This window comes from Anguilla rostrata, chromosome 6, assembly GCF_018555375.3.
Source record: "Anguilla rostrata isolate EN2019 chromosome 6, ASM1855537v3, whole genome shotgun sequence".
In the NCBI taxonomy this organism is placed as follows: domain Eukaryota; kingdom Metazoa; phylum Chordata; class Actinopteri; order Anguilliformes; family Anguillidae; genus Anguilla; species Anguilla rostrata.
Genome location: NC_057938.1, coordinates 52,242,067 through 52,256,330, shown reverse-complemented (window position 1 = coordinate 52,256,330; position 14,264 = coordinate 52,242,067). Strand labels below are relative to the sequence as shown.

The 14,264-nt window shown below is 54.3% G+C and overlaps 1 protein-coding gene across 9 annotated transcripts in view; it reads left to right on the top strand.

Annotated features, from left to right (window-relative positions):
- The window catches only part of sash1a (SAM and SH3 domain containing 1a), a 310,513-nt gene that overhangs the window by 268,978 nt on the left and 27,271 nt on the right, over positions 1 to 14,264 (top strand). For 6 of the 9 annotated variants that reach the window (XM_064340471.1, XM_064340463.1, XM_064340468.1 and 3 more), the window contains exons 5-8: positions 6,510 to 6,550; positions 8,005 to 8,091; positions 8,367 to 8,479; positions 9,264 to 9,365. In XM_064340471.1, the coding sequence (XP_064196541.1) occupies positions 6,510 to 6,550; positions 8,005 to 8,091; positions 8,367 to 8,479; positions 9,264 to 9,365 (343 nt within the window). Of the gene's footprint in view, positions 1 to 6,075; positions 6,351 to 6,509; positions 6,551 to 8,004; positions 8,092 to 8,366; positions 8,480 to 9,263; positions 9,366 to 14,264 lie in introns of those variants that run through there. The other 3 variants (XM_064340469.1, XM_064340464.1, XM_064340470.1) reach the window with 2 other exon arrangements.

Genomic DNA, 14,264 nt, shown 5'->3' with positions numbered 1-14,264 from the left:
GAGGGAGCAAGCAGGATAGATAGAGAGAGATAGAGAGAGAGAGAGACAGCTCGTTGTCAGCAGCATGAAGAGCCAAAGAAAGCAGAGAGAGGGGGTCACTTCATTTCGGATGTCCTGACTGGAGCACGTCTTCCAGGAGGTGGCGTGAGCTGGGCTCCTACTTTTTGGGAAAGTGGGCATGAGCTGGGTTCCTGCTTTTTGGGAAAGTGGGGTGGGGTGCTGGATTTTGTGCCATGCTTCCGTCCTGTTGTGCCGGGCTGATGGTTACCGTTTTTCGATGGTAGGCAGGAGATTCCCCCCCCTCCTCGTTTGATGTTACCTGGAAGTGTTGGGCAATTGAGCTCTTTCACTCAGGATGTGTGTGTGTGTGTGTGTGTATGTGTGTGCGTGTCTGCCTGTGTCGGTGTGTGAAACAAACACAGAGCTGCCAGACAATGGCGTGAACTTTAGACAGACAGACACACCCACACACACACACACACACACACACACACACACACACTCACACTCTGCTTTGAATACAGAGGCCTGATAAGGAACAGTCATTCTTCACAGATATCAGGAAGTGTATGAAGAAAAGGTTTTTATGACTTTTAAGAGAGAAGCTAAAAGTGTTCATGGACTAACCGCTTGGCGGTAATTGGGGCGTCGTTGTCAGGTCGCGCGGGCGAACTCCGCTCCCCGTACATTGTACGAGCGTAAGGGGAGTGGGGAGTGGCCAGTTAGTGGGTTCTGTACCTGTGGAGAGAAGGGGGAGAGGGGGAGCGGGGGGGGGGAGGCAGGCGGCTTCATTCCCCAAACCCACAGGATGGCCACTGACAGAGAGGGCTTTGTGTTGTGTGCGCGTTCGGGGGGGGGGGCTTGTCAGCGCTTAAATTGGCAAGCGAACGCCCCCTTGTGTCCTAGAAACTCTGTTACCCCCCCAAACCCCCAACCGCCCCCCCCTTCCCCCCTGCCCAACCACCCACCCACTCGCCTGCACGCCTGATTTCGATCAAAACAACTTCACTCCGCTCTTCTTTCAAGGAATTTCAGCAGCAAATACAGAAGACAATAAAATTTATTTTAAAAAAAGCTAATTAAATCCACAGCTCTGTCCTAGTTTGTTGCTGAACTTGCCTTCTTTACGGATACTCAGGCAGACGGGGGCGTTACTGATGTAATTAAAATTGCGTTATTGTCAAAGTTAGCGTTCTCTGGAACATTACCGTCGGACTCTTATCACACAGCGGTTTGATTAAATGAAGCTGTTTGGATGAGTGTGTGTGCGTGTGTGTGTGTGTGTGTGTGTGTGCGTGTGTGTGAGCTTGGGTGTTCTGTGGGTTGTGTTTCTGTATTTATGCAGTGTTAAGAGGTGGCGTGGCGGGGAGGGGGGGGGAGAATATTAGTGGCGGTAAAGCAGATCCGAGTGTTTTTGGGGGGTGATTGAGGAGCTGCTGTCATGGCAACGCAGTGATGTGATAATTGGATGGAGGCCCCCTCTTCTACAGCCCCCCCCCCCCCCCCACCCACCACCACAGTGATGGCAATGAGGGGGTCACACCCCCGGCAGCCTCTTACTGTTTTCCGGGTCCCCCGAAATGGGTCCCTCCCCGAACGGGCCCTTGCTCCGACGGGCCGGTCCCAGGGTCCCGCTGGAGCAGGGGTGACTCACACGGGCCTGCTGGCCCGCCTCCGTGACCCCATTCCTCACATACCGCAGCTGTTTCAATGTTAACACGCTTCCTTAAATGAGACGTATGGTATTTGAATTACTTTCAAAACTTCCCACCCTCGTTTCCTTGGATATTTTTTTTTAAACAAATAAAATAGGAAAAACTTCCTGAGCCATTTTCGTAAAATAACATTGGTGTTCTGTGCATTTGCTAATAAATGTAAATTGAGTAATTAAATTTGGCTACCTTATCAGTCTCTATTTCTCCCCAGTAGTTGATTCTTCTCTTTTAATCTTGGGTAGAAGGACCTTGCAGTCTACCTCCCCCAAATTGAATTTTAGCCACGTCCCCTGCAGTGCAGATCCTCCCCCGCGCCTCACTCCGCACAGCCAAACCCCCTTAAACCGTGTCATTTATCACACCTGACCCCCCCCTCCCCCTCCTCCATTGTCCCACTAACCCACACTACCCTCCAGGGGCTTATAGCTACCAATGCACATTAAAGGCAGACCCACACGCGCCTTTTCAATTAAAGCTGAAAGCGTGAGAGAGCTTGAGGTGTGAAATGGATTCTGGGTAATTATCCAGAGATGACAGTATTCTGCACTTAGCGAGGGTCTGCAATACGTCAATGGCAACGTGTTTCCCATCAGCTGGCAACCGATTCCCCAATATCTGGCAACCTTCGTCCTTCAATATCTGGCAACCTTCGTCCCCCATTATCTAGCAACTCCCGTCCGCCAATATCTGGCAGCCCCCCCCACACACACACACCTCAACAAACTATAAGGAACATTCTGTGTTTTAGCTCCTCAGGGTGAGCTGGAAACTGGATGCTAAAGTTGCAGAACTGCTCAGTTCCTGGCTCTGCAGGGCAGGAGTCTGTGCGCTGTGTGAGCTGCCGACTCTTTTGCAGAGCGGGTTTTTAAGAGTCGGCGCTCTGCGGAGCTCGTAGAACAGGGCCGGGCCGTGCTCGTCCAGGAGGAGTGTGATGTCATCGGCTGTTGTTCTCACGTCACTGTCGGACGAGCGCCCGAGTTTACCCAGAGTCCACGGCTCCTGCTCCCGGAGAACGTATCGGAATGCGGGGCACGCCCTGCGCCCCGCCCACTCGGCTGATTTTAGCGAGGGGGGGGAAGCCAGAGTGACGAGTGTCACCTCTAGCCTGTGCGTCCAGAATGTCAGGACGTGTGTGTGTGCTGTGTCTCTGTTTTGTGCTCAAGTGTCTGTCTGTGTGTGCGCGCGTGTGTGTGTGTGTTTGTGTGCGTCTATCTGTGTTCGCGTCTGTCTGTCTGTCTGTGCATGTGTGCGTGCATGTACATGTGTGTGTCTGTATCTGTGTCTGTGTGTGTGTGTGTGTCTCCCCCTACCCACAGAACACCCTCCCGTCAGCAGAGTTCCACTGCAGACTCCAATCTCCCCATCTCTGGCACAGCCTCAGACGGTCTCCCCCCCCATCTCCCCTGCCCCCCAAGCGCCCTTATCTCCTCTACTCTCCCAAAATTCCCTCCCCCATACAATGGCACAACCTCCCCCCCCCCCCCCCTGCCCCACGACAGCCAGTGACTGGTATCCGTCAGCCGGAGCCCAGTCAGATTTCGGCTATCGAGCGGGCAGCCCAGCGGTGCCCCCCCCCCCCCACCCCCCTCCATTTTGACCTCGGGGGGAGCTCGCGTGTCACTGCTCCGTACCCCCCATTACCGCGCTACCCGCTAATACCGCCACTGCCTGCCAAACGGCAGCGACGCGCGATCGGGCCGCCATCTTTATAACTGCTGCTTCCCACTCGTCAGACTTAACAGAGTGCATGCTGGGACACTGGTGCCGTGTCTCTCTCTCTCTCTCTCCACACAATGCTAGCGATGGCAGCGAAGGAGAGCTGTTCATTGGCTCTTTGACCTGAAGCCCATCTACGGGCAGAAGCTCATCACGTGTGTTTTAACTGGCGCGTTAGAAGAGTAATTCACCCGAGCGCATTTTTCCCTAATTCGGATAGAGCGGACTGGGCCGTGTCTGCAGAGGGGTACTACCCCTACCCCCCCTCCCAGCAAGTAATAAAAGTCTTGTGATGGCTGTGTGTGTCGTCAGCAGAGTCTCGTTAAAGAGACAGATCGAGTTTGCTTCCTCCCTGTGCTCACACATGACCATTCCCACCCTTTTTTTTTTTGGGATTTTGGGCTGCATTTTGGCTCCCCCCCTCCTCCCCCCTGTCCTGTCCCGTCTCCGGGCCAGACGCCTGTTCCTCCACAGCTGTGCGTCCCCTGGAAGGACCCCAAAACCCTGTTGTTGTGGTCCGTGATCGAGTTGGTGACAGACGTGCGCAAGGACGGGCGAGGGCGAGGGCGAGGACGGGGGGGAGGCGGGGGGGAGCAGGAGAGGGGTTTGCGTGCAACGGCTCTACTAGGCCACGCAGAGGGGGGAAGGTGATTTGGGAGAGGGGGACATGTGTGTCCCAGATGGGACCGGTCCCTGGTTTAGACTACAAAGTTGCTTGCCAGGTTATTTTGTCCGTTCCCCTGCCCTCTAGTCTTTTGGACAGAACTCATGACAGAAAAAATTAGCCGCTGCTTCAAAGGCAAATAAATGGTCTGAGAATTCCAGTTCAGCTTCTCGGCAGTTTGCCGAGTACTGCATGTGGCCTATTTACAGGTTAACAAGATTTTTTGTAAGGATGAACTTGTTACCCTCTTCAGTAGCAAACTCGTTCTTCTTGTACCTTTTATTTAATCTACTTCCTACGTGCACAAAGCATTGTGGTCCTTAAAGGAAAATGGGTTGATAAATGAGTAGTCTGGGCAACGCTGCTGCCTAGTGTAAATTATTTCTCCTGCATCTTAACCACAGGGGGTAGCCGAATGGCATCATGATGAATTAATAAAACAAGCCTGCAGGGGGCGCTATTGTCACACGTGGGGCCGGGCTGTCAGACTCCGTTCAGCTGGTGGGAGCTGAAAGCACAGGGGAAGGGGGAAGGGGACACCGGGAGGGGGGGCGGGGGGAAGATGATTTTAGGAGATGCTCCCGTATTGGAGCGTCTGCGTGTCCCGCGGGACACCCCTCGGCGTGGCGCACCCAAACAACACGCCCCGCCCCGCGTTTGTCACGAGACATCGCTGGCGGGGAGGGAAGTTAGACGCCGGAGGTCCTGAAGTCCCTGTCGTAAATTAAGGAGAGGGATCCTCACCACCACCCTGTCCCTGGCCCCCCCAGGGGGAAAGCTGTCTGTCGGGCGCAGTGCTAAACTGTTGGCCGCCCCCCCCCCCCCCCCCACGCCTCGGCCTGTTTCCATGGCGTTCTCTGAACTGTTTCTCTCTCTCCATCTGGCCAACCAGAATGCAGGCTCTGTGCCCTGCCACACACGTGTGTGTGTGCAGTCACAGTTTGGAAGATCTTTAGCTTTGACTGGCCACAGGTCAGCCGTGACTCTGTGTATGTCTGTCTGTCTGTCTGTCTGTGCACGTGTGCGTGTGTCTGTCTGTTCATGTGTGTGTGCGCCTGTGCCTGTGTGAGTGTGTCTGTGCGTACGTGTGTGTGTGTGTGTGTGTGTGTGTATTTGTGTGCAGGTGCAGCTGAGACAAACATAATTAAAAATTAATAAAAGGACTACTGCATATATAATTTTTGTTGCTACATGACAAAGAGAGAAATTTCAGTCCATATCTGTGGTGGTCTTTAGAAGGTGAGGAAATGTGTCCTAACATGTTAGGTACAGATGTGTTGCGGGTTTCATGTTGGCATTCCAGACCTGATCCACCCTGGATTTTATCGGGATTTAACCCTGCCCCCCCCCCCGCCCCCCCCTGAAAGCACACGTCCCGCTCACACATCCCTTTAACAAGTCCCCAGGGTTACACACTGTGCCGAGTCCCCCCCTGGAGCTCAGGCGTACCCCGCAACCTCTTCTGCCGCCCTCGCCACGGTCTGGCAGCTAAACACCAGGGTCTCTCCCCCGGGGACCCGGCGCCTTTTGTTCTGCAGACCTCGAGTGTGCAGGGGCGGAAACTGGGCATGCTCAGTAGAGTCCCCAGGACAGACCAAATACCAGCAGACCGGGGTCCTGTACAGCCTTCCTCCTGTATTTATTTATTTTCTTTTTCCAAAGCTGTATGTTCTCTCGAAGGGAGATAAGCCAAAAGGGCAAAGTAGACCCCAGCCTCCCCTACAGTCGCACGTCACGCAGAGAGAGGGCTATCGCGGTTTGGAAGTTATGGGTTAAACGGCACTCGCGGCCTTTGCGAGTGCCACCACCGCCCTCTGGTGGCTGGCCCGCGGAACTGCGCTGTCCGCGGGGCAGAGAGTTGCTAACATCAGCAACAAGTTGTCAGCTGATGTAAGAGGGAGGAGGGGGTTCGGAGGGTGAAAAAAATGTTTGCAACACGTGAGCGCCACAGTTGCGGTCAAGCCAGTGGTGTTTTTGACAAGCCTCTATTGTCTCGGAGGGGATGGCAGCTATCTACACGCTGCTAAGAACCAGCAGCTTTTTTGCTTATTTTTGTCGTTTTTATTTTTTAAACGGCTGCGATTGGACAGAAGGTGTTTGTGACATGTAGAAACAGGACAGCAGTTGTTTATGTCTGTGGGGGAAAAACTGGATTTTTTTTTTATTGTTGTTGGGGGAAAAAAAAAACTATTTTTTTTACGCAAGCGAAAATGTCTGGATAGCTGAAAGATGAAGAAAATAGAACTGGACAACGGGTCAGTGGAACGAGAGCTCGCTCTGCCTCGCCTGTGTCCAGCGGCCGGTGGGAAACCAAGGTTTAACTCCTCTCTCTCTCTCTCTCTCTCTCTCTCTCTCTCTCTCTCTCTCTCTCTCTCTCTCTCTCTCTCTCTCTCTCTCTCTCTCTCTCTCCGCAGGCTTCCTCTGCACAAGTCCAGCTCGGAGGATGGCTCCGGAGGTCAGTACCCTTGTGTGTTATTACTTCCACGCCTCTTGTTTTCCCTCAGAAATGTGCCAAGGCTGTCCTGTGAGAAAACGAAGCTGACGGAATGTGTTTGGTTACACCGTGTCCTTCTGCAAGAGTCACATTGCACTGAGCGCTGAAAAAAAACGAATGTGAAAAGTGGATTTTCATTCTTCAGTTAGATATACGTGTTGTGTAAATGGACTTTTATGTTTCTCTGAAAACAGTTGTCGGTGATGCCCCCTTGCGCTCTGTGTTGGGGCGTTAGATTGAGGGCTTGTAGTTCCATATCAGAGCTTTGACACTCACAACAACATAGAGTCCTTGCAGTAGAAGTGTGTGTGTGTGTTGCACGCACACACTTCTACTGGTGTCTGTTTAACCCTTTAAAGGTGTAAGATTTCTTGTAAGATGTGATTAGAATGTTCTTAGCCGAACATTCTAATGCTGACGTAACAGTCACTGCTGGCAGCTAAAAGCAGATGGAGTTCTAGAACACTGACGTACAATTTTGGGAAAACAACATTCCCAAAAAACCAAAGGGTTAAGCCTCCCTCTGCCCCAGTCACCCCCATGACTGAAGGCTGGATGTGCAGTAGATGCATCCGGCTTCTCTCCTTATCTCTCCCAATGCTGGGAACCTTGCAAGCAAACGTTATCTCGGCCTTCAGTCCTGTTTCGGTAGACACATACTTCAAAAACAGGGTAAAGAAAATAGTATAGTGCGAGAGCTCTGCTTCCCCAAGCGAGCAAGTGTCATTGGTCCAGCTCAGAGGTCAGAGGGCACCTTCTCATCAGGTGCTTTTTAAAAGCCAGAGTTTCCCTGGGAACGTGTATGTAGTGGACACGGTTTCCACAACCTCTTCAACACCCAGCAGAATTTTGATTTCCCCACTCCCACCTGCTCATTTGTGAAAATTGTGCTAAAAGCAGCAGTTTGGGTGCTCATTTTAAGAAAGCAAGGGCAAGAATGCATGAAGGAAGGTGTGCGTTGGGAAACGACGGCAAAGTTCGAACCCCTTCCGCCTGTTTCTCGCCGAGCGAGAGAGAGAGAGAGCTGCCTCCGCTCCATTTCCGCCCCCTCAGACAGCGAACGCGAAACGTTCGTATCGCCGGCTAGATAAACATGACCTCTCGGCGTCGATGTTTCCCTCCGCCAAGGCCACGGACAGGAAGTGCGGAGAGAGGAGCCGCGAAATTATGCGTCCCCCGGGGAACGAGCGCCGCTCCTCAAAAAGGGCCCACAGTCGACCCCAACATCCTCAGTTCCGTTCGGCCTTCAGCCTCGCGGACTGAATGGAGAGCTCAGCTGTTTTTCAGGGTTTTTTTTTTTTTTTCTTGTGTGGGACTGTGGGATAGATGCACAAAAACACAATGAGTCCATTCGGGCTGTACTCCTAAGGGGGCCTTACAGGACTTTGAATGTCTTTTTTTTTTTATGTTCGCAGGGAAATGGGACAGCAAGAAGAAGAATAAGTCGTTCTGGCAGAACTTCCGCAAGTCTCAGAAGGGGGTCGTCCGGCAGACGTCCAAAGGTACGGTGACCGGGGTTCAGAGGCGACAGAGCTGCTCCTTGGGGGGGTTTTGGGGTTCTGTTCTACACATGCTGGACCGTGAGTAATATTAACATTATAACATTAGTGTGGGGCAAGTTAGGGAGCAGGAGGTGACTGTAGAGTAGAGTACCCTGTTGCCAACCTTGTGGGAAGGAAGTATTCTCTCCCCAAAACAATCTGCACCCTCCTTTGCCCACACTTCACCTCAGCAGCTCTGACCCCTGACCTCTGATCCTTGTTTTGTGATTGGCCAGGAGAGGACATTGGCTATGTGGCCAGTGAGATCACTATGAGCGATGAAGAGCGCATCCAGCTGATGATGATGGTGAAGGAGAAGATGATCACGGTGGAGGAGGCCTTGGCTCGGGTAGGACCACAACCCCCGAACCCCCAACCCCCGTCCCCCTTCCTCATGGGTCCTTCCCCAAGAGAAGCAAGGAGGGAACAACCCCCATCCTCTCCCAAAAAACTTTCCTCTCTCTCAGCCTACTAAAACGACTGACCTCAAATTAACGCTTTTCCCCCTTCATCCTGTAACACTCTCACTAGAGCCCGGAGTTTCTATTTCAAAACAACGGATAGTTAACGCAAATAGCTCAGAGTGCTCTTGGGATTGGGATTGTTTCTCTCCGCAATCGGACGGCCTCCATCTTGGATCTGTCGGTCGCGTCCTCCCTGCTCCGGTGGGAGCTTGGCTAGAGTTTCCACCGGACCAGCGCGGACCTCTCTTTACCCCTCTGCTCTTGGTGACCACTCAAAAGAGGGAGCATGCTGGAAGGTTCTGGATCTTCTGTTAGAAGCGACTGAAATCAGTTTCTCCTCCACCTGGCTCACGTTGATTCTCCTCACCAACGTAGTTTTGTTTTTTTTCCCCTCCCCCCCCATCTATTTGTTTTGGGCGTTGTTGGGAGTACGCAATCTGAGCTATCCTTCTCCCTCCGTGGTGATTGGCTGTTAGAACATGATTGCGAGGCCATCCATGACAAATGAGTTGTGCGTTGTTGTGTTGTTGACCTTCACATTCATTGGGTGTTGTTTTTTTTGTTTTTTTGTTTTTCCTTTGTGATGTCATCATGCTGATCTTTGCTCTGAGGTAGGAGGACCCCTGTGCAGGTCTGCACAGCCCGCCCTAAACTCTTCTTCTCCTGTAGTTGAAGGAGTATGAGACCCAGAACAGACAGTCCAGCAGTACTGACAATGCAGAGTGGACTGACGGATCCAGTCCCAATGTAAACGAGTCCTCAAACTGCAATGTAAGTACCGCTTTTTACCCATAATTCCATGGGCCTGTGTCAGGAGCCTGTAGTTACCTGAATACTACCAAAAAAGTACCACAGCCTGAACCCGTGACTGCATTGTGTCTGATCTTGTGCCTGTCTTGTGCAAGAATATGTCACACCCACCCAAGGTCTTTTTATTGGTGAAAGCGTGCGGTTGGTTTACTTGTACGTGCTCTGATGGCCCCGCCTCCCTCATCACATGACCTAACACCTCATCACCTCATCAGTGCAGTGCTTTTATAGACCTGAGCGGACCCTTGTCATGTGACAGGGGAGGTGGGGGCCACAGCTGGCTTGGCTTTGGTTTATGAGAACAGTTCTTAAGGGACCTTGCAGATGGCCATGACAGGACTGTTCCAAATAGACCCGGACATGATGCTGATGTGCTCTTGTACAAAAGCTCAGTAACATACCGTGAGCATTTTGGCAGGAAAGGGAAATGCCCCCCCCCCCCGTAGTATAGAAAAACACATACCAAAACTGGTTATGTCCAGAAATGTCTATACATTTATCTTTTTAAAAAAAAGAGGAAATATTTGCTTTCGAAGGTAAATATGAACAGTAGCATTGTAATCAGACCTCTGTTTGAAAGCCTGACATGGCGAGAGGTTTAATTCAGCGACTGTATTTACTTGGTCCTGGTCGGTGTTTGTGCTGTGGCTGGGGCGGGGGGGACATTGAGGGTGGGGGGGGTGGGGGGGTTATGGGGCCATTGTCGGCGGGCTGCACCCCTCCCTCTCTGTCCCATGTTTGAACCGCTGACACGCTGAGCCCCACATCGTCCCCGCGGCCCCCCGTATGGGCCCCCCGGCCCCGGGGGTCTATTCACGCTGGTCAAAGCGCTAACCCCCCCATTGTGCGGGGCCCCCGCCGGGCTGAATACAGCCGGCGCTGCGGCGGCTTTCTCCTCGTCCCCGGCGATTAGGAGCCTGTGTACCCCCCCGCTTAGCGCAGATTAAGGGCCTCTCTGCCCCCGCCGCACCCCCACCCACAGCCCCCCCCCCCCCCGCCCCATATAAAACCCAATGGGATACAACAAAGGGGTGGAGCAGGTGAGAGATGAGCAGGACGCATTCCCCCCCCCCCCCCCGCTCGCTCATCGTAGACGTGGGCTCTGCCCCCCCCCACCCCCCCCCCCGGCACAACGCTGGCGAACTCGCTGATTGTGTCAGACCTGCGGTGGACAGTTGAGCCGCTGCTGCATTCCGTGGGTGTTGTTTAGATGGAGGTTAATGCTGCTCTGTCTGTCGCACGCAACACGGCCTGTGCTCTTCTCTGGAGCGATCAGAGGCCTGTTCTGATGGGAATGGCGGGATGGGGGGATGGGGGGGGATGGGGGGATGGGGGATGGGGCAGTGGTGGGAATGGGGCGGTGGGAATACCGTATGTAATACGTAAGGAGTTATTCGCCCTGCAGCTGTTGACTCGGTTCAGGATGTCCGGAGGGGAGTTCCTCCACACGCGCTGTGTAAACACGGCTGAGGTCCGTTCAGGGTCCGGGTGCCCCTGAGGAGCTGGGGATCGGGTTTGTGGGCTCTGTGAACCACAGAGGGACGGTCCCAATGAGACCTGCACCTCCCGACACTCCACATCTCCCCGTCGCTGAAGGGGTGGGGGTGCGCAGGGGACACGGTGGAAGTGAGGTTGTGGGATGCTGATTGGAAGATGCCTTGGTTGGAATGGGGGCGGGGCAGGGAAGGGGGGGGGGGGGTCCTATGGGTACTGGGTCAGGGGATTATATGCGGGGATCACACAGCTGGCAGATGTAGGTCGTCATGTCGGCACGGTAACCATGACCCAGTGGATTCTGGGAGACAGTGGGGGGGGGGGAGGCATGGCCCAAACGGAGTGCGAGCTCACCGAGGAACCCGGAAAAGAGACGCGCGCCCAAACATTTGGAGGAACATCTGCTGCCATGGAAACGCCAAAATCCAAAGCAAACACTCGCACTTCTTACTACTTAACTACCCCCAAAATGTTTGTTTATTCCTGTGAGGAACAAATTTAAATTTGGTTAAAAAAAAAAAAAAAAAAAAAAGACTTGTTGTTTTTATTGGGTGGACAGTCGGCTTCATTAACACAGGGTCAGCGGGTCTAAACGCGTTGAGCGGAGACTTGTGCTCCGTGTTCTGAGGTGAGGTCGGGCGCGCGCACACTGCCTCCCACAGTTCCCTGCACTCCGTCACCCCCCACCCCCACCCCCACCCCGCGCAGCTGTTTCAGCACGGAGCAGAGACGGATCTGGCCGTGTCCCATCCGGGAAAAGATTGATAGATAGACCAACGGAGAGGCGAGGGTGGGGTGGGGTGGCGGGGGAGTGGGGTGGGGTGGGTGGGGGTGGGGGGGTTGGGGGGTGTTGCGGATAACTGGATCCCCATTGTCTGCCCGAAAATCCCCTTCGTCTTCAGAGCCCCTGCAGAAAGGGAGCAAAAAAAATGCAAAACAAAGAAACCCTCACTGTTGCAGTCCCGGAACTGTGCGGAGATGTCGGGGATCTGTAAAATCCCCCTTCCCTCTCCGCCCCCTCCTCACCCAAATTACAGTCAAGTTAAAAATGGATTCTGCTTTGGAAACATAACCCATGTTCCGAGGCCTTTTTTATTTAGTTTCAAATGGAATTAGGTCACGCCCCCCCCCGGCCCCCCAATAGTTAACTGACGTGTGGATGGTTAATGGGGACGTATGGCGGTTAACGGGGACGTATGGCGGGACTTTCTTCCCCAAAATTCCTCCGGCGGTAATTAAGGATGGCGAGGCCGCGGGGAGGTCACATGTGAGAGCGGGGGATTGTTCGCCGACGGACAAACGCTCCCTTCTCTGTCGGGCGAACAGAGGGGGGGGGGCTGGCGTCTCCCGTCCCGTCCTGTCCCGTCCGGCCGGCTATTCCTAGCACCCGCGCGGGACGCCTGCATTTCGGAGCTCGTCCCCGCTCTCCCGAAATCTCTAAGTCTCTGAGTTTTGGGCGCACGGCAAACCTGTGGAAGCGACGTGATTGGACCCCCCTAGGGAACGGCGAGGAGGGAGGCGTGTCTTTGGCGCCCTCTGACCCAGCGTGAGGGCTAAGCTAGCTAGCGGCTACGCTACGCGTCTGAAGCTGGTGAGTGAGCGTCGTTCTCCGGGGTCCGCGGTCTTCCTCGGGACACGCGCGGGGGGGGGACACACTGCCCGCTTTGTCCCGTAATTACAATATGAATGCGCGAACGTCGAAAACTGCCTCGCTCCTGCTTGCCTTTGCAGTATTTTCTACCCCCCTGTCTCCCCCCCCGCCTCCCACCCGACGCGTTAGCTTTCGCGTGGGCGCCGCGCCCGGGTTTTGTGCCAGAGCCGCGGCGGCGGCGGCGTCGGTCGCGGTCTCGTAACTCAGAGCGGCGCGTGCGGGCGGCGTCCATTTTGTGTCATGTGCCAGCTCTCAGAGACGGCCGGTGGGAGTAAATGGGGTCTTTAAAAATGCAAGCGTGCCGCGGTCCCGTCCCCGTCGTCCTACGGGACCCTGCCGGAGCCCCAGAGCGCGCTTTTCACACGTTAGCATCCCAGCCCACGCCGCCGCGGTTTATGCGTCAGAGCTGCGCGGCTCTGCGCTGATTTCACGGTCCCGTCCCGATTAGCATTCTGCGCCTCTAAGCGCTCCGCCGCTCTGACCGGTAGTGACCCCGGACCCCTTCGGCGACGCGGCCTTCCCCTGCTGTGGTCAGTTGCTTTTGTTCGTCTTTCTTTTTTCTTTCCTATTTTTAAAAAAATCTCTCCTTCACTTCTCCCGTCCACTTTGCGATGTCCAGAAGTCTTTGGTTTTTATTTATTTATTTATATTACCCAGAATGCTTTGCGTTGTTTGTGTCGCTAACGCGCGTAGCCGGCCGAGCCGGAGCCTGGTCTGCCCGCGGCGCCGGTGGAAAGCCTGACTCTGCAGTACGGAGCCCGTCTGAAACCGTATATCTGCGCAGAGCTGCGGCTCACGTCTGAGAGAGGCTGCGGCCCCCCCACCCCACCCCGCAACCACCGTACCCCCCCCAACCCCCGCCACCACGAAAAAACCCCAAGCTCATGTGCTATTACGGTTTTGAAGGTATTTCTCGGAAATAGCTGTGCCCTAATGTCGTGGAAACTGAAAGTGCTCTGTTTTGACCAGATCTGTGGTGGGGGGGGGGGGGGGGGGGTGGGGGGGGGGCTGGTTTGCAGCTTATGCCCTGATCCTTTGTCAAGGGACCGTAGAACCGGACTCGTCTGGTCGGCTGTTGACGGTAACGGGAGAGCCCGGACACAAGCCGCCGTGCGTCTCAGGGAAGAGGGGGATGATGGGAAGGTAGCGATTGGGGGTGGCTGAAAAGAAAACCCTCTCAGCTGTGTGTCAGAACTGCGGCGGTGGCGCCTGTTTCTAATCCCCGAAACCCTGCAGGCGATACGGGCGACCCCTGATACGCCGTCAATTAAACCGAGCGAAGGCTTTTAACGCGGGATCAGCGGCGCTCGTCTTCGCTTTTTTCTCACGACCGTGCGCTTCTGGACCGCGGTCGCGTAGACCGCTGCACTTCCCCTCTCGAAAGGGCCGTTTCTCACGCTGTTCTGTGGTCGCGACTCGGTGGTGCGAGGAGAGAGAGCAAAAATGTCACCCGTTCAGAAAACAACCGACAAACCAATGAGTTCTAAACAGGGGAGCGGTAAACGAAACGACGACGGAGCCGCTTTACCTCTGGGGACGTTGCTCTCTACAGGTGTTTCTCAGCGAAAGAAGCCTTGTGGGTTTATGTGTGTTTTTTTTAGTTTTTTTAATTTACTCTATTTTTGTGAAGGTAGACGTTCCTCTTGAGGCGCGACGCTGATCGTCAGCCTGACCCGTGTTCAGGCGCTTTGTTCAGCGGCTAACGGGCTACGCCG